Source organism: Kogia breviceps, chromosome 1 (assembly GCF_026419965.1).
Source record: "Kogia breviceps isolate mKogBre1 chromosome 1, mKogBre1 haplotype 1, whole genome shotgun sequence".
Taxonomy (NCBI): domain Eukaryota; kingdom Metazoa; phylum Chordata; class Mammalia; order Artiodactyla; family Physeteridae; genus Kogia; species Kogia breviceps.
Window position 1 is genome coordinate 181,530,423 of NC_081310.1, and position 21,318 is coordinate 181,551,740.

Below are 21,318 nucleotides of genomic sequence, written 5' to 3' on the forward strand. Positions count from 1 at the left end.
GAGTGTCACAGGGGAACTTTATTGAGAGGAAACATGGTCACACCCAGCAGACATGCTTTCCCTCTCTTCCTTGGTCTTGCTCGCTGCATGCACACACGCAAACACTCTCTCTCTCTCTCTCTCTCTCTCCAGCCTCTGCCACACAATTGAGTTCTCAGCCACAAGGGTGGGACACTCCTCAATTCCTAAGATCCTGAGGCATCAAGGGCAGGAGCGGGGCGGGGTGGGGAGGAAGTGGCCAGGTTCAGGGGCAGGGTCGGGGGGCGCAGGTGCAGAGAGCAGGGCTGGATGGGATGACCAGTGGCCAGGAGCACCTGACAGCTGCAGGAAGCATGGAATCCTCTGGCTCCGGGTGGCCTCAGCTCTGCTGGTTCCTCTCTGTGGAGCCTTTCTGAGCTGGGGCAGAGCATTTGGGGAGAAGGGTTGGCCTCCCTCCCCGTACAAGTCCTCTCTGCCAGGAGTGGGGGACGAGCGGGCAGGGCAGGGAGGGTAGCGGGCACGGCTCAGCTCTGGGGCTCCTCGGGAGCCTCGCACCCCTCTTCCCCGGCGTTGTCGGCCGTCCACAGCGTCAGGTTGTCCCGCAGCAGCTGCATGATGAGGGTGCTGTCTTTGTAGGAGTCCTCGCTGAGGGTGTGCAGGTCAGCCATGGCCTCGTCGAAGGTGGTCTTGGCCAGCGAGATGGCCTCCTCGGGGCTGTTGGCGATCTCATAGTGGAAGACGGAAAAGTTCAGGGCCAGGCCCAAGCGGATGGGGTTGGTGGGCGGCATCTCCTTCTTGCTGATGTCCATGGCCTCCTGGTAGGCCGACCGGGCTGAGTCAATGGTGCGCTTCTTGTCATCACCGGTGGCCACCTCAGCCAGGTACCGGTAGTAGTCGCCCTTCATTTTCAGGTAGAAGACCCGACTTTCGGCGTCACTGGCCTCCTTGATGAGATGGGCGTCCAGCAAGCCCAACACCGTGTGGCACACGCCCCGGAGCTCCATCTCCACCTTCTCCCGGTACTCTCGCACCTCCGGGCCCTTCTCTTCTGAGCCCTCCTCGTTGCTCTTCTGCTCGATACTGGACAGGACTCTCCACGCGGCCCGCTGGCCACCCACCACATTCTTGTAGGCCACTGAGAGCAGGTTGCGCTCTTCGCAGGATAGCTGCTCACCCTTTTCCACGGCGCTCTTCATGAAGGCTGCCATGTCCTCATAGCGTTCAGCCTGCTCGGCCAACTTGGACTTCTGGATCAGGCTGGCTCTCTCCATGGCTCTGGGGACAGACAGACAGGCGGCGGGCTAACTGGCTGCCTCAGAACCAATGCCGGGTTCTGTGCCTCTCCTGCTCTCGGCCTGCCTTTTGGCTGGAAGGCCAGACCCGGAGCAGGGTGGGGAGGGGCAGAGGGCGGGACTGGGGCCCCGGACCTGCCTCCTCTCCTCTTCCCCCCACACCCTTTCCGGCTCTTCCTTAAAGGTGAAAGGGCTGGAATGTGGGGTGAGTCACTGGGACAGTCAGCAGGAGAAACCTGGGCGTTGGCCGCACCTGCACCAACACCTCTCCAGCCTCCAAGCTGCCCCCTCTTCTTCAGGGCTTCTATTACATTCTCACATGAGGTAGCTGGCCCAGTTTCTCAAATCAGATCCTCCTTCACTGTGTCCTTCCAGGGGCTGAGGATGGCTTCAGCTACCTGACCGCTGTGGGCCTAGGCAGAGCCCATGAAGCCAGGTGCAGGAGGAGGGGGTTCCTGATCCTGCCAGGTACGTTTCCCCCATTGGTTCAGGTGAGATAACTCATTGTTTAGGTAGGGCTGTAGTTTCCCAAGCACGTTCATACCCACGATCTAGAGTCTCTGCTGAGTCTCTGCGAAATGGGCAGGGCTGTGACTACTACTCCCACTGCAGAGATGGGGATACTAAGGCTCAGAGAGGGATGAGATTTGCTCAGGGTCACACAGCTTTGGCTTCTCTCCCATCAAGGCTTCCGACTTGTGAGCTCCAGGCTGTATTTAGAGGTAAGATTCACGCTTCTTCCAGAATGGTTCCATCCCGCACTCCTCACTCCCCCTCAGGGTCCTGCCCTCTCTGAGCTCCCAAAATGCACAAGCAGCAGCGTTCAGGGTGCCACTTAATGAGGTGTTTAACAAGCGGCTTCTGATGCTCCAGCCCAGCCTTTGTAATCAGTCACCCAGTAGGTTTTTTGGATACCTTCCCCATCACAGCACAATTTTCCCTTTCAAGTTGGTGGCCTGTTGCCACTTGTCTGAGGACTTACCCTCTGGCTCTCCACACCAGGTCACCTTGCCCCTCCAAGCCATCTGCCGTCACGCATCAGTGGGGCTCACAGAGGGTGGGGACGCAGCTCAGACTATCCCACTTTCCTGCCTGACTCAGCCCGCCTTCTGTCAGAGGCTGGGAAGCAGGCCACCTGGGTACTCTGCCCAGTTTGCTTCCCCAGGGCGGGATGCTAGTAACCGGAGAGAGAGAGAGGACCCAAAACAAGGAGGTGGCTGTCACACAGGCCATTTTGTTTTACGGGGCAGCAGTCCTAGCTGAGTGCCGCCTTCCCCAGCCTGCCTCTCAGAAGTTTCTCTGCCCCTTCTTGTTGACCATGGCCCCACCCCTGACCCCTGGCAGAGGCCTCAGAGATGGAGCTTGCTCTGTTGCCAATCTTCTGTCCCTGTTCACTGAGGTGCTATCTTTGTGTCAGCCAAGAATTTCACCTAAACGTGTTGGCATTGCACCTATGAGGCTGAGTTCCTGCTCATCTGCTCCACCCCTAGCCAAAGCTCAGATGGGACTCAGGGGTGGGGCTCCTCTCTCTGGGATCCAGCCAGTTTAATCCTTGAACCAGGACTATTTCACAGGCCTGTCCGTCCCCAGTTCCTCTTGGCGTCTGAATACCCACCCTCCCCTCCTGGAGGGACTTTGAGGCCAGAACTCTGAGGCCCAAAGGTGAGATCTGCCTCTTTGAAGGAAAGGTAAGGACAAGTCTGAGCTGATGCTATAGGTTTTCCAAGGAAGCAGAAGGGATTTTAGGCTTGCCATCCCAAAGGCTTTGCTTAAATCAGATCACTGACACGGAAAACGTCGGAAACGAAATACACCAAAGTACCAATTTACAGAGCATATCTTTAGGTAGTAGGGGGTCTAAGTGGTTTTTTTTTTTTTTTCCTTTTGATTTTCCTAGTATCTTCACGTTACCAATGGTGAATGTGTATTATTTTTCTATGACAGACAGAATAGCCTAGTATCTTTGGGATCAGACTGCCTGGGTTCATTTCTCACAAGCTGCTGTGGCTTTGTCTAAGTGACTTAACCTCTGTGAGCCTTGGTTTTCCTAAGTATAAAATGGGGCTTGTTGTGAGGAAAGCTATTAATATCGTGTGAAAAAAAATCCACATGATAATAATGTTTATTATTATAAACATATACACTCAAAGCACTAATATGGAGCTGGTTTCTATGAAATAAGGAAGGGCCTGAAACCAGGCCTCAGCCGAAGGCCAGACCCTGCCCAGCTGCAGAGAAGACAAATGAATGGTCAGGTGCACTCGCTCAGCACTGCCTCCTCGCTCTCCAGCCCAGACGTTCCTCTGGCCTGCCCAGGCCCTGGGCCCTCAAGGACCTTCCTTCGTACTAGTCATCCTGCTCAGGCTTTCCCAAGTCCTGGGGGGAAGCAGGAGATCCCAGAACACTAGAAACCTGGAGGGCAGGGCCTGATATGCCTAGGAATTTTGGAGATGCTTCTGTCTCAAGGGAGGAAGCATTCGCTTCCTACCACTAAAGCCAGGAGACCTGGCGGTTCACACCACAAGCTCTATGCCCTCAGCACGGCAGTGAGCAGGGGAAACGATGCCTCTTCACTTCTTCCCCTCACCTGCTGAAGCAGCTCAGGGGTGAATTTGGGAGCCAGGCTACCTAACACCTCCTGCCCGCTCTGGCCTGTCAGTCCTGACTCAGTTCCTGTCTCAGGCACCTCCCTTTACCTCCAGGCCTCCCTTTCCCAAGTCCAGGAGCCCAGTCAGGCAGGAAGCAGCAGGCCCTGGCAGGGCACGGAGTTCCACCATCAGCCACCTGAGTCAGCAGGACAGGAGCGGGGGCTGCAGCCCAAAGGGGCTTTCCTCATCCTGCCTGCTACCTCCCCACCCTCCCATATAGCATCCATCCTACCAGCAGGATCAAAGCCTCTGGTCTCACAGACAACCAATCCATCTTAGCCAGTAATAACAGGCTGTGAAGGGTTGTGGCGTAGAGAAGATAGCAACCAGTTGCTATCTACCTCCACTGAGAAAAAGGCTAGGGCTCTGATTGTAGCAGAAGGGACTCTGGTTAGATTTCAGAAAGAACTTCCTAGGAAATATTTTCAGTCTTGGAATGATCAAATTAAACAGGCGACTGGAAGAAACTGTGGCACCTTCTCCCTTGGTTAGCTGTGAACAAGGGTTCAGTTATTCAGCTAAGAGCTCACTCTACTAGTTGATCGCCTTTGGGAGAGATATTAGATTACTTTTAAGTGACTCAGCTATTTGAGTCTTTTCTTCCTCGAGGTGCTGCTGTTTAGAGTATCCTGCGTCTCCTAGGCCATTCCAGTCGAGGACACAGTGTGGAATTACTGGAAAGAGAATGGAATAAGGTCCGGGTGTGGAACTGCATCCCAGCTCTATTATAAGGCTTGGAGCAGGTCCCTTCCTGCCTTTTGGCCTCAGTTTCCCCATCAGTACAAGGAGGCCAACACAGATCATCACTAAGTCCCCTGCTGGCTCTGAATGACATTCTCTAATTTTAGGGTTTCTCTCTCTGAGATAACCTCCTCCCACAGCAGCCAAATTCATTCCTTGGGTGGTGCGGAAGGGTCAGAGGTTGGGGCAGAGATCAGGTTCAAATCCTAGATTTATCAGCTGGGAGACCCTGGGAAATTTCTGTGCCTTTCTTGAGCCTCTGTTCCCTCACCTGTAAAAAGGCTGTCATTGCCCTTCTTCATAGGTTTAGGGAAGAGAACGGGGAAGCCCTTGCTAAATGGCCACTGTAATTATTTTCTAGCTCTTAGCACACTGTGTGTGTACCTCGATGTGGGGTGGCAGCTGGGGAAAGGGAAGGTTCCATTGTTACCCTGGGCTGGGCTCCGTTCACGGGTGTGACCGTCCCTGACTGGAGTTAAACCCTCTGTCTCAGCCTAGGCTGGGACCTTTCCGAGTTCAGAGGTCAGCTGCTAAGGTTTGAAAGTCTCTGGAACTGAGACCAGGAGTTCCAGAGGGGCAGGGTGAAGATGACACGAGCCACTCTGCCTGTGTCACTTCTGGCTCTGTTGTGCCTCTTTTAAAAATCTCCAGAACAGCACTGACCAGCTGACAAGGCTGGCGATGAGGGTAAGCCAGATGTTCTGCAGATTCATCACAGGCCCCAGCCCTGGACCCCAAAGCAGAGGTGGTACCAGAAAGCCAACGGTATGGCAATTAGAGGGAAATCTTTATTTTGGTTAAAAAAGGTACAGGACAGCAGACAAGCAGCACCCACAGCACGCCCATGCGCTCAGCAGACTTCCTAGGCCCGGTCTGGTTTCCTTTTAGTTCCTCTGGAGAGCACGGGGCTGTCAGAGCCAGTTCAGTCCCTCAGTGCCTGGAGCAAAGGGTACAAGCATTCTCCTGGTGTCCTACCTGCTCCGGGGGTGGGGGTGGCGCCGTGGGAACAGCGTCAGACCAGCTGTGCTTAGGACAGTCACCGAACTTGTTCAGCAGCATCAGTCAGCACCCCAGACGGCTCCTGAAGAAACCTGCTCGGCTCGACTAGAGCTGTGCCTGATTCTGGGGCTGGGCAGGCTCTAAGGCAAGATTCCTAGAGTCCTGACTCCTTACAGATCCGGGGAAGGGGAAGGAGAGCAGAGGAGGGGAGGGAGAGTTTCAGCATAGAGTTACGTCATCGTGCGTGCCGACAGCAGCTTTATGGCTTTCTACACTGGCCGCATGGAGGGGGGCGGGGGCAGAGAGGCCAGCCCCTGCCTCCTATGGGGGGCCCTAGTGAGAACACGTGTGGGGCAGGCTTGGGGGAAGACCGTGTAGGCACAGACGGTGGCCCGGGTTAGGCAGGTGGAGGTGCCGGGTGCCTGGCTCCCCCCAGGCCGCTCCTGGAGAGGCAGAGAGCAGCGGTCCTCAGGAGGTCCTTAAGCCCCCGCACACACTGGAGATCCAGGGCAGGAGAGCAAAGAAGGAGAAGAGAGAGGGTTAGCGAGATCGGGAGGAGAGAGGAGGCCCACAGGGGTGCCACAGCACCTGCCTCTTCCCCACAGAAGGGCCAAAGCTCGGGCAGCAGGCAACAAAGCAGGAGAGAAAACGGGCAGGTGAGAGAAAGCTCAGCAGGGACAGAAAGCCAGGACACAGTGTTAGTGATCAAGGGCCCCTGCACACCAGGACGCCACCCGAACGGGGCCCAGCACCTCAGAGCAGGTGCGCATCCTCTGCGACCTCGCTCTTCACCTCCTGCTCCAGCTGCCTGAGCTGCTCTGTGCGAAGCCACTTCCTCAGTCCAGGGTGGGGCTGGGCTTTTACACCTGCCCCAACACCCCGGCCCTTCTGCTTAGGGGGGAGTCCTGGGGGCCCTGCCACGGCCAGCACACACACCACACCACACACCAGACAGATGAACGGGCTCCGTGGGGTTGGCGAGGCATGCGATGAGGATGACACGGTGCGTGAGGGGAGCAGGCGGTGCTGGCTGACGGGGAGATACAGTCTTACCAGCTAACCCTCTGCAAAGAGGCCTGTTAGCTCCCCTCAGGCTGTGCAGGAGATGGCAAAATCCTGACAGGTGTCCTGGGGGAGATACCAGAGGTGGGCCAGCGTTACGAGCTGTCTGTCTGGCCGAGCTGTCTGTCTGGCCGGGCCCTGCTGCCCGGGCCGCAGTGGGTGGGGTGGGGCCAGGGAGGCTCTGGCCCTCAAACTGGAATCCACTGCCTTATAAACATTTTCTTAGCTGACCAGTCACTGGGGGTCAGCACGGAAAGACAGCAAGGAGGAAGAACTCAGGGGTCTCCGAGCCCCCAAGGCAGGGGAAGGTAGAGGCCACAAAGAAGGGACAGGATGGCCTTTTCTTACACGCCTGCAGGGGCCTAGCTGCAGCCCCCTCTGCTCAGCCTCCAGCAGACAGACTCCAGCCAGGGGAAGAGAACTTAGCCAGATCACTGGGCTGCCTGCCTTCCTTCTGTCTCCCCAGGAAAGACCAAGTTTGGCTGGAAGAATAGAGAGCTGCCAGTTGGGGCCTCAGCAAAGAAAGAGCAAACAAAAACCAAACCAAAGCAAATCAATTCTTAAAAACAAAAATTTTATTACAAGCAGGAACAAAGAATACTGGCTTAAATAAAAGGCAGGTAGGAGTCCCCTCCTCTAGCCAGCTTCCTCCCCACCCCCACTGCCACGACAGCATGGCCCAGGGTCCTGAGGCTGGGGCGAAGCTGCTTCTCCCAGAGGGAACCGCTTGCGGCTGCCACTTCCCAGCTGCCTGTGACCCACTAGCCTCTGCAGCAAGGGGAGGACAAGATGCGAGGACTTCCTATGTCACTTTCCAAGGGCTTCAGCCCACTTAAAGGGCCAAGGAAGGAGACAGAGGGACAATTTCTATCTATTTTGACAAGAAACTAGAACTCCCAGGAGAGGAGGGACGTCCTCTAAGTTTCTGACCCAGATTTAGGCCAACCTTCACTCGTCTCTCGGCCCACCCTGTTCCTTCCTTTGCTCTGGAGGGAGGCCTCCAGCTGGCCGACTCCCCATGCCCTGGCCCCTGGCACTGGGTCCCCTACTCAGACCCTGGAGGAGGGAGCGTGGCGTGCAGGATGGCAGCCACTCCCCACGGCCATTACCCCACCCACCTGACGAGGCCCCAGCCTGTCTGGGTAGGTCCCAGCTGGAAGCCTGACCTGGGGGCTGGGCGGCTGAGTCCCAGCCACTGTTTGTCTGAAGTCCTTGGAGGAGGGAAAGATAGGAAGATGAAGCTGCACTGCCGCAGGAGCCCAGGGGTCTCCTGTGACCAATGCACACACTCCCTGTCCCCGTGGTTCAGGCTGCTCCCGCTGCTGTCACCACCGGCTGACACCCAAGGGGGACAGTGGGGAGCGAGGCAGCCACGTTCATACACCACGGGCACGCGAGCGTGCACACACACACACACACACACACACACACACACTCACTCACTCACGGCCAGAAGGTCTCTTGTAATAAATTTATTAAAACCAAGTTGCCTTCTGATAACCCTTAACCTGACACTGCACAGATAGCAATGTGGCTGACTTCTTTTTTTTTCTTCCATTTAAAAAAGCCTATGTAGAAAAGAGGTCTATAAAATTGTGCAAAATACCCAGAATTAATAAACCCATTTCAAGTATTGCCAGCGTGAGTATAACCTGCCCATCCCCAGACCTGACTTGGGAGAAAGGTGGGGGGCCAGGCTGGGCCCCTGGAGAACCGTCCGTGGGCAGAGAGAGGGCGAGGCCCCCGCTTCCTAGTGTGCTGCCCAGGAGTCATGCAGGAGCTGAGGTCTCGGGTGCCTGGCTGGCCGGTTTGGCTTCCTCTGACACAGGCTGCCCCTGCCACCCCCAACTCTGCCCTCTCTACCTGGAGCCCCAGCTCTAGTCTACCGGCCAACTCCATACAAAAACAAAAATGGAAGAAAGAATAATGGCTATCACAAAAAGAATGAAGAAGACCACAGACCAAAGCAGACCACAGAAGCATCCTCTCCGACAGCCTGCTGTCCAGAGCCGACTGCTCCTAGGTCCTGCTTCACCCCTTGGACCCCGGCCCAGCAGGGTCCAGCAGCTCTCCCACCTCGGAGGCATCACACTCAGTCCGCACCCTCACTCACACGGGGCACGGCTCAGAGGCACGGCAGAGGCTTGGCGTGGTCCCCTGGGCGGCCTCAGGAGCGCTGGCCTCTCTCTCCTGTCACTCCTGCCACTGATCAGCTGGGGGAATTTAGCGCCCAAGACCGTGGGAACCTGGTTTGGGGAGCAGAGGGTACAGCCATGGCACAGTGTGGGGAAAGCCACGCAGGGTGGGAAATAAATACGAAAAGACTTAAAAAGTCTTTGGCGGCTCTGCTTCCCTTCAGGTGAAATGGGGAGGGTCCTGGCAGGTGTGGAGGGCGGCAGGTGAGTGCGGAGGGGCATACAGGCCAGCAGGTGGCAAGTACTGAGCCCGGTTCAGGGGTGGCCTCCTACCATGCTGGCATCAGGCTTGGCTCTGCAGGCTGGCTCATCGCTTCTGATGGGCGAGGGCAACACGGTGTCAGACTGCACAAATCCCCTCCGGTCAATCAGGCTTTCAAAATACAAGGTGGGGGGACACATGAGGCCCTGCCTGACACCAGAGCTCCAGGCCGGGGGCTGGATGGCAGGGTCCATCTCCCAGCCAAGGAAAGACCCAGCCCTAGAAAGGCTGAGGAAAGGGGAGCTGCTCTCCATTTGGCGGCTCAAGACCCTCCCCTTCTGGAAGGGCCCTCTCTGTACTCTGGACACTTGGCTTTTGGCCACAGATTTTATCCACTATTAATTCAAACTGTCCAGCGTTCTGTTGGGCTCCCAGGCTGCAGGTAAGGGGAAGAGCAAGGATGAAAGGGCACTGGGAGATGGTGCAATTCCTACTGTCCTTTCCCCCGGGGGCAGGATCGGAGAGAGGCATATTGGATATTGAGCAGGAGGAGGTGGGAATGGTGTTGGGAAGTCTTACCAGCCCCCCTCCCCCGCCCCCACCGTGCCCAATTTAACTCCGGATCCGGACATCTAGCGCCCCCTGGTGTCAGGACAGAGGGGGCGCTTCCCAGCAGGGCTGAGCCGCCAGGGCTCTCCTCTGCGAGGAGGAAGAAGGAGGCCCCACCCAGTCCAGCCATCAGCACCAGAAAGGTAGCGCCGGGGCTTCCCTGGTAGCGCAGTGGTTGAGAGTCCGCCTGCTGATGCACGGGACACGGGTTCGACGGCCGCTGAGCCTGCGCGTCCGGAGCCTGTGCTCCGCAACGGGAGAGGCCACAGCAGTGAGAGGCTCGCGTACCGCAAAAAAAAAAGAAGGGCAGCGCCACTCAAGCATGGACAAAACAGTAATTGTGGTTATCCCTGGGGAGTAGGATTACATATGATATACAATACTCTTGTTAATATTTTGTACTTAATTTTTTTCTACAATGAGCGCACAGGATTACAAGTTAAAACTCTTTACAGAATTCCTTTATGTGACAAGTGTCCTGAGTGCATCCAGCAGGGGATGGTGGACAGAGGGCATCTGTGGTGTGGGGAGAGGTCTGCTGATTCCAGAACGTCTTTCAGAGGAATAGACTCACAGGGCCACCCCCCACTGGCCTGGCCAGGCCAGGCCCTCTGACCTTTCCCCTGTACCCCCTGGCTTACCTGGGAGGTAGGGGGCCGCAGAGCACAGCACAGCAGTTAGCGATAACACTTTTATGGCTGTAGGGATTGACAGAGGCCTCACCGCCCCTCTTGTTGGACCACGAGCCTTTGATCTGCAAGCAGGAAGGAGCTCTGGGTCAGGTACCTCCCTTCATTTCACTTGTTCTAGAGGCTGGGGAAAATCAGCAAATTCTGAAACCAATTCTGGCTAGTCTATTGCAGGGAACATGCCTTTAACCCAGGCCATTCAGTGAGGATGTGGGGGACCGCTGGATGTTGGGGGGCACCCAGAAGAGGAGGTGCTAACCAAGACAGAAGACAGGGCAGAGCCAAAGAGAAGCCTCCAAAGGAGACTTTTTGGGTGTACCCTTCCTTCTCTGTCCAGCCACCCAAGAGGGAGGATAGTGCAAGGGCACAGGGCTCAGGCTGACCTGGCCGTGAACTCTGGCTCTGCCACAGACTTGCTGCATGACCCTGGACAGATCACCACTTCTCTGAGTCTCAGTCCTCATTTGAAAAATAGGGAACTCTCTGGTAACACTGTCGGAGCATTAGATGAAATCTTGCCCATCTCTAGCTCTGTGAAGCCGGCTATCAAAGGCATTAAGGAGATTAGCAATAAAGGATACTGGCTTGAGTTTAACGTAGAGTTTTCCAAACTTATTTGGCCATGACACCCCTTTTTGCTTAACCCCTAGTATTATCCTGCAGAAACAGCCCCCAGGGAATCACCTTGGGAGAAGCTGGCTGACATCATTTCTGCTCTGTACCAATCACCCAGCATGCATGTTAAGTTTCGTTTCCCCAAAAGACAGGCTGAGGTCAAGAAACGTATTTTCTGTCGGTCAATGGGCCTCTGAGCAGTATCAGATGGTGGCCCTGGAACAGATGCTCTCATTTGCTTTTTTGTTGTTTGGAAGGATGGTGGGGCGGGGTGGGGTGGGGTGGGCGGTCAGGTCTGGCCCAGGGCTGGGCACACAGTGGGTGCTCAGACAATGCTTGTTGGTAGAGATCTAGAAGGCAGCAGGTCAGGAGGTTGGTGGAGCTTCACATTTCTGTCCTGGCCGGCCCCCTCAACAAGGATGCCTCAGAGAGCCCCAGGACATCCTGAGAACAGGCACATCGCCGCTGTCTACAAGGGCAGTGCGGTGGGCACAGCAAGCTTCTGAGTGCAACCCTGGCTCTGTCCCTTTCCAGCTGGGTGACCTGGGGCAAGTCACTCAGCCATCAAATGAAGAAAAAGCATCCTTGTTCCTTCTGCTTCAGAGTTGGCAAAAGGACCCAAAGAGATGATGGAAACTGAAAGAACTCTGGAAATGGTAATGAGCTGGCCAAATGTAATGACGGTTATGGTATGAGTGCTGCTCTAGCGGGGCTAGGGAGAAAGCAACCTCGGGACCCTGGGAGCCAGCGCCGAGGGGGCCTCGGAAGCCTGCACAGGGTCTCCCGGGGCCCAGCTCTGAGCACTGGAAGGAGATGTCAGGCCACCTCACGTCTCCACCTGCATTCCCCTGGCAGTCTGAGAGTCAGGGCTGCACTGCGGCTGCTCCAGGCTCCCTCAGCCCTGCCTCCATCCTGGGATCGGGCCCAGGGATGAGGTGTTGCTCCAGCCTTACTCACGTCTTCATTAGTTGTCAGGTTGGAGGCGACGAGGTAAGTGTGAAACCCTGAGAGGCCCAGGATGGACCAGATGGAGAAGAAGCAGATCACCAACTCCAGCACGGTGAGCAGCGCAGTCAAGGAGGCACAGGGACACCGGGGCCGGGAGCCTCCCTGTGCCTGGAAGCTGGCCTCGCCAGCCTCTCTCACCCATCCTTCCGTGGAGCTACTTCCCCAGAAAGGATATAACTTTGTAAGCTTTCCATGATCTCAGATCACCTCCTGGGCCCCAAGCAGGGTTTGGGAGCACCCCAAGGGCAGGACGAGCCCAGGGTGATGGATGGTAGAGGGAGCCGAGGATTCCAAACACCAGAACCGCGGACATGGCATGGTCCAGGGAGCTTGGTGTCTTAAGGGAGGACAGGGACTGTGGCCCTGAGAGCTCTCGGCCATCCCAGCTCCACAACAGCCCATTCAGAATCAGCTCCAGCCTGGGGCTGAACAGAAACAGCTGGTAGACTGGATTCTAGCGCGCGAACATCGGCTCTACTCCATTCCCCTCTGTTTAAGGGATGAGGTGCGGGGACCCGCCCCAGTGAAGGGGCCTCGGGTCCCACCAGGGCTCCCCCTTGCCGACAAAGGATATCTCGCCGGTGTCTCCTTCAGAGTGGAGAGGAAGTTGCTTCCCTGAGAGCCTGGGGAGGAAGAGACAGGAGAGGGCACGGCTCAAGGGAGAGTGACCACAGTCCCTTGACCTGGCCGAGCTTGCTGGCCCGGGCTGCCCGCCTGCCCCTGCCCGCACCCCCACCATCATCCCCAACTCACGCAGCGTCAGGTGGGTGACCACGCAGGCGAAGATGAAAGCCGTCAGGAATGAGAGGGAAAGAATGAACGCGTAGAAGAAGCGGTAGTTCCGTTTCCCCACACAGTTGCCCACCCAGGGGCAGTGATGGTCAAACCGTTCTGGAAGGGCCAGGGAGATGGGTTAGGGCCGCCCTGGCCCACACCCGGCAGGGGTGTTTAGAGGCCTCTCGCATCTCCGCCCCCTCGCTCTCTCCACATGTGACTCTCAGTTCCTCGACACTCCCGGCCTCTGGTCTTTCACCTGTTCCCGTACTTCTTCCTTCTCGCCTCGGCTGCAAGTCCGCTTCCTTGAGAAAGTCTCCCCCAACCCCAGACAAGGTGAGGCCCCTGTTATCTGCCTTGCTGCCACGGCACTTTTCCTTTGCAGCACTTTGCCCACGTGTGTTTATACATTTATTTACAATTGGTGGGCTGGCCTGTAACCCCCTATTCGATTGTGAGCTCCATGAGAGGGCCTGAGCTGAATCCCAGGGTCTGGCAGTGTCTGGTACAAAGAAGAGCCACAGAAAAGTACCTGTCGCCTAGCCTACGATCCCAGCCCCATGCCAACCACCAGTGACGCCTGTCCCTTGCTCTAGAATAGAGGACCAAGGAGGGGCTGGGCCGCTACGTAACTGTGGAGAACCGGCATCGGAGGCCTAGTCAGAGGGCTGAGCTCACACCAGTACTATGTCCCTGGGGGTGGGGTCACACCCAGACCAGTGAGGAAAGTCCCCTGTGGGAATGTGGGTCACAAGCCTGTCGCAGGCCTCACACCCAGGCCAGGGCCCTTCACGGTGGCGGTGGGGGGGGGAACAGATTCTCAGGGATGAATGATGCCCACTGAGTCACCCAGTTCACTGCCTGCTGTCCTGGGTGTTCCCCGCTTTTCTCCCGCTCAGGGAGTGCTCAGCTAGCGTGATGAGCTCTCCGCCCTGGGGACCGGGCACAGTCACCGTGGCTCAGCTCGCCTGGGTCCTCCGCATAGCCTTTCCCTTACAACACCCTCCCAGGGGCACACCCTGGGTCCCCATCAGAGCTGCCAGGCCTCTGGAGAGCAGGGAGAGGGGAAAAAACAGCCTCTGGCTCACCAGCAACCACCGCAGTTGTGGGTCAGGAGCTTAGCTTCCAAGCCTGGCTATGTCCTCTTCACCTCACCAGCTTAAACTCCTCTGTTCCCAGATTCTTGTCTCTCCAAATTCTGGGAATCAGGTCAAAGTCTTTCAGTATAGCTGGCCTAGGACCACATATCTAGAATGTCATTGCTCTAGTCTCTGGCTCCTTGGAACCTGGACCTACTGAGGACTAGGCCAAGGCCTGGAAGAAGGGTTCAAGGCATCTCTGTGTCTGCCCCACACTTCAGAGCTGGGGGAAGGAATCCACTAATCCTGCGCTGAAGCCCAGGTACCACTGGTCACATTCAGAGCCCCCGCTCCACAGCCCCTCCTCAGTCACAGCAAGTCTGGGTGAACCAGACTTCCTGCCCAGCCCTGGATACTTCAGACCCCCCCGCCCCCCACGAGCGACTCGCCTGTCTGCAAGGCTCCACCCCTCTCAGGGCACCCACTTACCCACACAGTTGTCGCAGACACTGCAGTGTGAGGTCCGGGGCGGCCGAAACATCTTGCAGGTGAAGCAGTACTTCAGCTTCACCACCTGCCCATTGATCATCACCTCCCGGGTCCGAGGGGGTGGCCGGTACGTGGAACTGCCTGTGTTGTCTGAGACAGGGACGAGAGACAGATGGGGGGTGGCCAAGCCCAGAGCCGGGAGCCACAGCACGGGCGGAAGCCACAGCACGGGCAGGAGCCACAGCACGGGCGGAAGCCAGTGCTGCCTGGCTGGGACAAGAGAAGCTTTAGGGAAGCTGTTTCTGGGGAACAAACATTAGGGTAAAATCCCTGCCTAAGTGGGGGACAAATCTCAAGAGCTGCTACCACCTACCGAAACTCGCTATGTGCCGAGCGCCGCGCTAAAGCTTCACACGCCTGCTCACGTGCCACTCTACGGAGGGCTATTAGAAAGGGAGACCAGGGAAGGCTTCGTGAGGTTTATCTGCATCTAAACAAGCCTAGATCTAAGTTCTGGTTTCCAGGAGGTTCAGGAGACAGAGGGACAGAGGACACAGTGAGAGTAAAGCTATGAAGAAACAGTCAGATCCGGAATGTGGGACATGAACAAGACCACTGGCCTGCTCTCTAACAAAAGTCAATGTCAATACTGGACATCAACTATACTTCAATTAAAAGAAAAAAAATTTTTTAAGTCAATGTCACTTACAAAAGGAGAAGGGAGATGGTTCTAAATTAAAAGAGACTTAAGAGATATAAACCAATACAATGCTTGACCCTAGACTGGATCCTGTTTCCAAAAACAAAACACAGCCGACAAAAGAGATTTGGAGGGTGATGGGGGACAAATGACTATAGATTGGAAATTTGGGAACTATTAATTTTCCTAGATGTGATCATGGAATTGTCATTATGAGGAGGCTATCCTTAAATCTTGGAGATACATATTGAAGTATTTATGGGTTAGGTGTCTGTGATGTATATAATTTATTATGAAATGGTTTAATAAGAATTATGTGTGTGTGTGTGTGTGTATGACACAAATAACTAATCTAGACAGTGAATGTATAGGAATTTGTTGTATTAATTCTTCCCACTTTTCTGAATGTTAGAAATTTTTCATAATAAAAATTTTAAGAGGAAAAAAAAGAAATACAGAGATATATGATATTCATGGATTGGCAGACTCAATGTTAAAAAAGGATTTATTCTCCCTAAATTAATCTGTAGATTCAACATAATCCCAGTCAGGATTTTTTTGGTGTGGAAATTGACAAACCCATTCTAAAACCCAAGGCACTCTTGAAGAACAAAGCTAAAGGTCTTATACCACGGACGTCAACCCTTATGATAAAGCCTTAGCACTTAAGACATCCTGGTTTGGGTACAAGGGTAGAAACGCTGACCAATGGAACAGAACAGAGACTCCAGATATGAACATGTACATGATCGTGTGGTTCACGACAAAGGTAACACTGCAGCGCCAAGAAGGAAGATGGGGGCTTCCCTGGTGGCGCAGTGGTTGAGAATCCGCCTGCCAATGCAGGGGACACGGGTTTGAGCCCTGGTCCAGGAAGATCCCACATGCCACGGAGCAACTAAGCCCGTGCACCACAACTACTGAGCCTGCACTTTAGAGCCTGCGAGCCACAACTACTGAAGCTTGCATGCCTAGAGCCCGTGCTTCGCAACAAGAGAAGACACCGCCATGAGAAGCCCGCGCACCGCAACGAAGAGTAGCCCCCACTCGCCACAACTAGAGAAAAGCCTGCGTGCAGCCACGAAGACCCAACGCAGCCATAAATAAATAAATAAATTTACTTTTAAAAAAAAAAGGAAGGAAGATGGTCTCCTCCCAGTAAACAGTGGATACACAAATGGGGGGAAAAAACATATCTGCATCCCTGCCTCCCACTAAATACAAATTCCATTCCAGATGGACTGCAGCTCGCAATACGAATGTTCTGGATTTAAAAAAAAAAGAAAAAGAAAAAATAGAGCAACCTCATGACTCTGGAGTAGACAAAGGTTTCTTAAACAAGACACAAAGGGACTACTCATAAAAGAGCAATATGATAAACAGCATTTTATCAGAATTAAGAACTTCTGTTCATCTAAAGAGATCATCAAGAGAATGAAAAGATGACCTTCAGAGTTATATTTGCAATTTGTTTATCTGACAAAGGACAAAGGATGTGTATCCAGAATATGTAAAGAATTCCTATGAGTCAGTAAGAAAAGACAGACAACTGAATTCAAACGTGGACAAAAGATTCAAACAGGCATTTCATAAAAGAAGGTGGTCAAATGGCTAATAGACACATGAAAAAATGCTCGTACTTGTTAAGCCATCAGGGAAATGCAAATTAAAACCACAATATATTACCAGTACATATGCACCAGAATGGCTAAAATTGAAAAAAAAGAAACAAAAAACCACACACACACACACACACACACACACACACACACACACACATATCTCAAGTGTTGGCAAAAATGTAAAGCAACTAGAAATCTCATATGACCACTCCGGACAACCGTTTTGCACTAACCACCAAAGCTCAGCATATGCATCCCAGCAATCCCACTCGTAGGTATTTTCTCAGCAGAAATGCGCATGAACTGACGTGCACCAAAGACAAGTACAAGACTGTTCTAGCAACAATTCTCAAAATAGCCAAAATCTGGAACTACCCAAACACCCATCAACAGTAGAATGGATTAAAAAAAAAATAATTGCAGTATATTCATACAATGGCATTCTATACAGCAACGAGAATGAATGATCCTTAATTACACACGGCAATATGAATGAATCTCACAAACGTTGTGTAAAGTGAAAAATACCCATAGACGTAAGAGCACAAAATGTTCACAAACAAATAAAAGTAATCTATGGTGTTACAAGTCAGGATCGTGGTCATCCTTGGGGGCGGGGGCTGACAGAGACCGGAAAGGGGAACAAGGGGGGCTCCTGGGACACACTGTTTCTTGGTCTGGGTGCTAATTATGTGTGTGTTCCAACTGTGAACCCTCAACAAACAGAACACTTACGAGTTGTACACTTTTAGCAAGCCTGTTATACTTCAGTAAAAATCTGAGAAAAAGGAAAAAGAAAGTAACTTGTCCGAAGTCACAAGGTGGGTAGGCTGGCAGAGCAGGAAGCTGAACTTAGATCTGCCATATGCAAAACGCACAATTCTACCCACAGAGCCTCTCGGTACCCCAGGCCACAGAAGACCAGCGTTCCCCAGACCAGTGGCTTCTCCCCAGACAGAATTCCGAGAGTCACACAGGGCTGCCTGGGATCCCCAACCCTCGGCTATGTTCCCAGACATCATTTCCACTGGATTGAGTCCCGGATAATATCTCCAGTTTGGCCACTTGCCCCCGACAATTACTTTCTGAGTGCCTAGCGGGTGCCAGGCACTATTCTAGGCACTTGGCATGCATCAGTGAAGCAGATTCGTGTCTCACGTTCCTATAGCTACCAGAGACTTTTGCTAGGCTGTTTCACCACCACTTCGACTGTAGCATGTTTAAAATGGAACTAAGCATCTAAGCCTCTCTTACTTAGCAATGGCAGCATGGTCAAGGCAGGGGGTTTGAGGCCAGTGGACAAACTCTGAAACCTGGTTTTGCCACTGACTGTGTGTGAGGTTGCAGTCAAATGAACTTTTCCGAGCCTCAGTTTTCTCATCCGTATAATGTGAATAACAGGTAGAATGGGACACGAATCCTAGCTCCACCTTTTACTAGCTGGGTTTCTCTTGAAGATGCCATTTGCTAGATGCGTGACAAGGCAAATCATTTAACCTCTCTGTGCCTGTTTCCTCGATCATTGAAACGGGGATAAGAAGAGTACTCACCTCATAAAGATGTTGCGAGGATTAAATGAGTTAATACATGTGAAGTGGCACAAAGTAAATGCTGAAGAAGTGTGCACTGTTACTGCCAGCTCATAGAACTACTGAGAGAAAGAAGGGAAAGAGAACAGGTCACTGAGTGCTACTGTATGCTGAGCACTTGGCATATATTCTCCTCTTTAATCCTGATAACATCCCAGGAGGTAAAGTTATCATCATCATCTCCAGGTTGCAGTTAAAGAGTCTTTTCAGTGAGGCTAGTGACTTGTTCAAGGCCACACAGTGGCAGAATCAGGATGTGAACCCAAGTTCCCAAAGCTTGGGCTTGAGGTCTTTTTGTAAATTTTGAAGTGTCATAATGAGTGTTATTTTTTCCTGTCTGGTTCCTTATTTCTGCTGATGGCACAATCCAAGGGCTGAAAGGAACCTCAAAGAGCATATAACACAGGCCCTGGCACACAGCAGATACCTGATAAATGTCCCTTCACTGACTGCCTCTGTTCTAACTCCTTCCGTTTACAAATGAGAAAAGAGGGCCAGAGAGGTCAGGGGATCTGTCCGAGGTCACACAGCCAGTAAGTGACAGACGCAGGGGAACCCAGTTTGAAGTCTCCTCGCAGACGCTTCCTTCTCCCTCATCACCTGTCACTCTCTCTACTTCCAACACCCTAACCCAGGCCAGGCCCGTATCACCAAACAGCTTCCCCAGAAGATCACCTGCTCCCAGAACCTCTGCCTTTCCACCCGCCTTGTACACACTGTCACATTCCTCTAAATAACCCCTCATGAGTCACTTCCCAGCTCAGAAACCCATCACTGGCCTCCCCTAAAGAACAAGATAAAGGCAAACTTCTTGTCCTGATGTTAGGACCCGCCACAGTTGGGCTCAACCTCCATTCCCAGCTTTTCTCCCACTGCTCTGCCCCAGCTTCCTGCCCCTGTTCCGGAGCCCAGCCTCCCTTCTCTCTGCACACCAGGACTCACCGGGCCTTGTCAGCAGCCTCCCTGACCACAGGAGCCTCTGGGCTGTCGCACCTCACACACAGCACAGAACACACTCTCTGCTCCGTGCTGAGCTGGGACGGGACTGCTGTGTGTGCACACTGCCTCTCCAACTGGACCCTACACCGCTTGAGGGCAAGGACAGTGGGACAAACAGGCAGTCCTGGGCCTATCAACTACGAGGCAGCAGGCAAAGAGGAGAGATACAGGCAGGCCTGGAGTTCAAATCCTGACTCTTGAGACTTCCCTGGTGGTGCAGTGGTTAAGAACCTGCCTGCCAATGCAGGGGACACGAGTTCGATCCCTGATCCGGGAAGATTCCCCACATGCCGCAGAGCAACTAAGCCCATGCGCTGCAACTACTGAGCCTGCGCTCTAGAGCCCATGTGCCACAACTACTGAGCCCGCACGCCTAGAGCTCGTGCTCCACAACAACAGAAGCCACCGCGACGAGAGGCCCGCGCACCGCAATGAAGAGTAGCCCCCGCCTGCCGCAACTAGAGAAAGCCCACGCGCAGCAAGGAAGACCCAACGCAGCCAAAAATAAATAAATGAATTTTTTTTAAAGTGGAATTTAATTGAACCAAAAAAAAAAAGAAAAAAAGAAAAGAAATAGTACACGTAAGGCAACTGACACTTGGTGAGTACTTACTAGTAGCTGTTTTCATGAGGGGCAGCAAGGCACAGGCTCTGGAGTCTGAAACAGTGGGTTCGAATCCTGGTTTTCCTACCTACTTGCTAATTCAGGAAGTCTCTTCACCTCTCTGAGCCTCAGTTTCCTCATCCATAAAATGGAGACAAGAACATCTCACTCTCACAGAGCTGTGGCGAGGGCTGAGAGGCTGCAAGGCACAGGTGCTGGGTTCACAGGAGCCTTAGTCCTGACCAACGGCTCAGGCTGTGACACCCCAGTGTGCGGAACTCCCCAGCTCTTCCCGAAGCTGTTGATGCTACTCCAAACCCAACCCCTAATCCTGCCCCTCGGGCCCTACGTCCCAGTGCCTGCCCCTGCCCGCTGTGGTGTCCCAGGCTTGGATATAGGCTCTGGAGCCAGACAGACACTTGGGTGTGAATCTTGGCCCAGTCACTTACTCGCCGTGTGATGCGTGTCAAGTCAGATAACCTCTCTGTGCCCTCATCTGCTAAGCAAGTAAAATCGGACATAATCAAATCTACCTCCTAGTGCTGTTAGGAGGGTCAGGCAAGAATCCATCAAGTGGGTTTAGCAAAGTGCCTAGTACCTGGCAAGAGCTTAATAAATATTAGCCATTATTATTATTGTTGTTTCTACGAAACACTATATTCCAACAACTGATCTGTAGAAGAGACTTGAGAACACAAGCCATCTGTGAGCGAAGGACGGCCACAGACCCTCTTCGGGACAAAGAGAAAAGTTATTGGAACCCTCACTGGATTCCCAGAGGCCCTCCCAGGGCAGAGGGGTGCCCATGCCTCTCCCCCAAGGCAGGGAGAGAACTCCTACCAGTATGTTCTGGCCCCTGGCAGCCAGGCCTCCTCCTATCTAGAACCCTGAGAAAGAGGAAGTGAGGCTCTGCACACCCAGCTTCCTCGGGCTGCCAGGAGCTGGAGATAAAAAAGAGGAAAAAGGGCCCAGTGCAAGGGTGCCACCCAGACTCTTGAGTAAAGTCACCAACTGCAGGGCCCTAGATGCGGGGGGTCAAAGGAGGCTTTGCAGGGATGCTGTTTCAGGGCTGAGCCCCACGTGGGGTAGGGGAAGACAAGCAGGTGTCCCACTGCTTTTTTCTCAGGCCAGACAGCGCTGACCAATAGCTGCCCTGGTCTCGGCCTCAGAATCCTCCTCAACCCACTCCTCTCAGCAGCCATTACCAGCGGTAGCTTGTCAGTGCCCAGAGCAAGACCACTTGCCACTCCTGACCACAAGCCTCAAGCCTCTTAAGTTTCGGTAGAGAAAAACCATTTTCAAAGTGCACTGACATTCCCCGTCCCACTCGGACAAAAAACACCCTGGGCTGGGCAACAACGGGACGTGTGCCCGTGTCTTACAGACTTCACTCCAACAGTACAAGGTGGGGTTGAAATCAGAA

At 53.7% G+C, this 21,318-nt stretch overlaps 2 protein-coding genes across 2 annotated transcripts in view; both read right to left on the reverse strand.

Annotated features, from left to right (window-relative positions):
- Positions 1-14,531, reverse strand: SFN (stratifin). Its single transcript, XM_067014218.1, has 7 exons — positions 14,382-14,531; positions 12,793-12,930; positions 12,614-12,662; positions 11,989-12,091; positions 10,369-10,481; positions 9,190-9,289; positions 1-1,254 (listed from the first exon to the last, which is right to left on the reverse strand). Exon 7 carries the CDS (start codon positions 1,248-1,250, stop codon positions 504-506), a length of 747 nt encoding a protein of 248 aa, XP_066870319.1. The 5' UTR covers positions 1,251-1,254; positions 9,190-9,289; positions 10,369-10,481; positions 11,989-12,091; positions 12,614-12,662; positions 12,793-12,930; positions 14,382-14,531; the 3' UTR covers positions 1-503.
- ZDHHC18 (zinc finger DHHC-type palmitoyltransferase 18) overlaps positions 7,279-21,318 on the reverse strand; it is a 24,089-nt gene continuing 10,049 nt past the window's right edge. Inside the window, exons 3-8 of the mRNA XM_059070749.2 lie at positions 14,382-14,531; positions 12,793-12,930; positions 12,614-12,662; positions 11,989-12,091; positions 10,369-10,481; positions 7,279-9,289 (exon numbers count right to left, since the gene is read on the reverse strand). Of these exons, the coding sequence (XP_058926732.1) occupies positions 9,172-9,289; positions 10,369-10,481; positions 11,989-12,091; positions 12,614-12,662; positions 12,793-12,930; positions 14,382-14,531 (671 nt within the window). The 3' untranslated portion in view covers positions 7,279-9,171. The remainder of the gene's footprint in view (positions 9,290-10,368; positions 10,482-11,988; positions 12,092-12,613; positions 12,663-12,792; positions 12,931-14,381; positions 14,532-21,318) is intronic.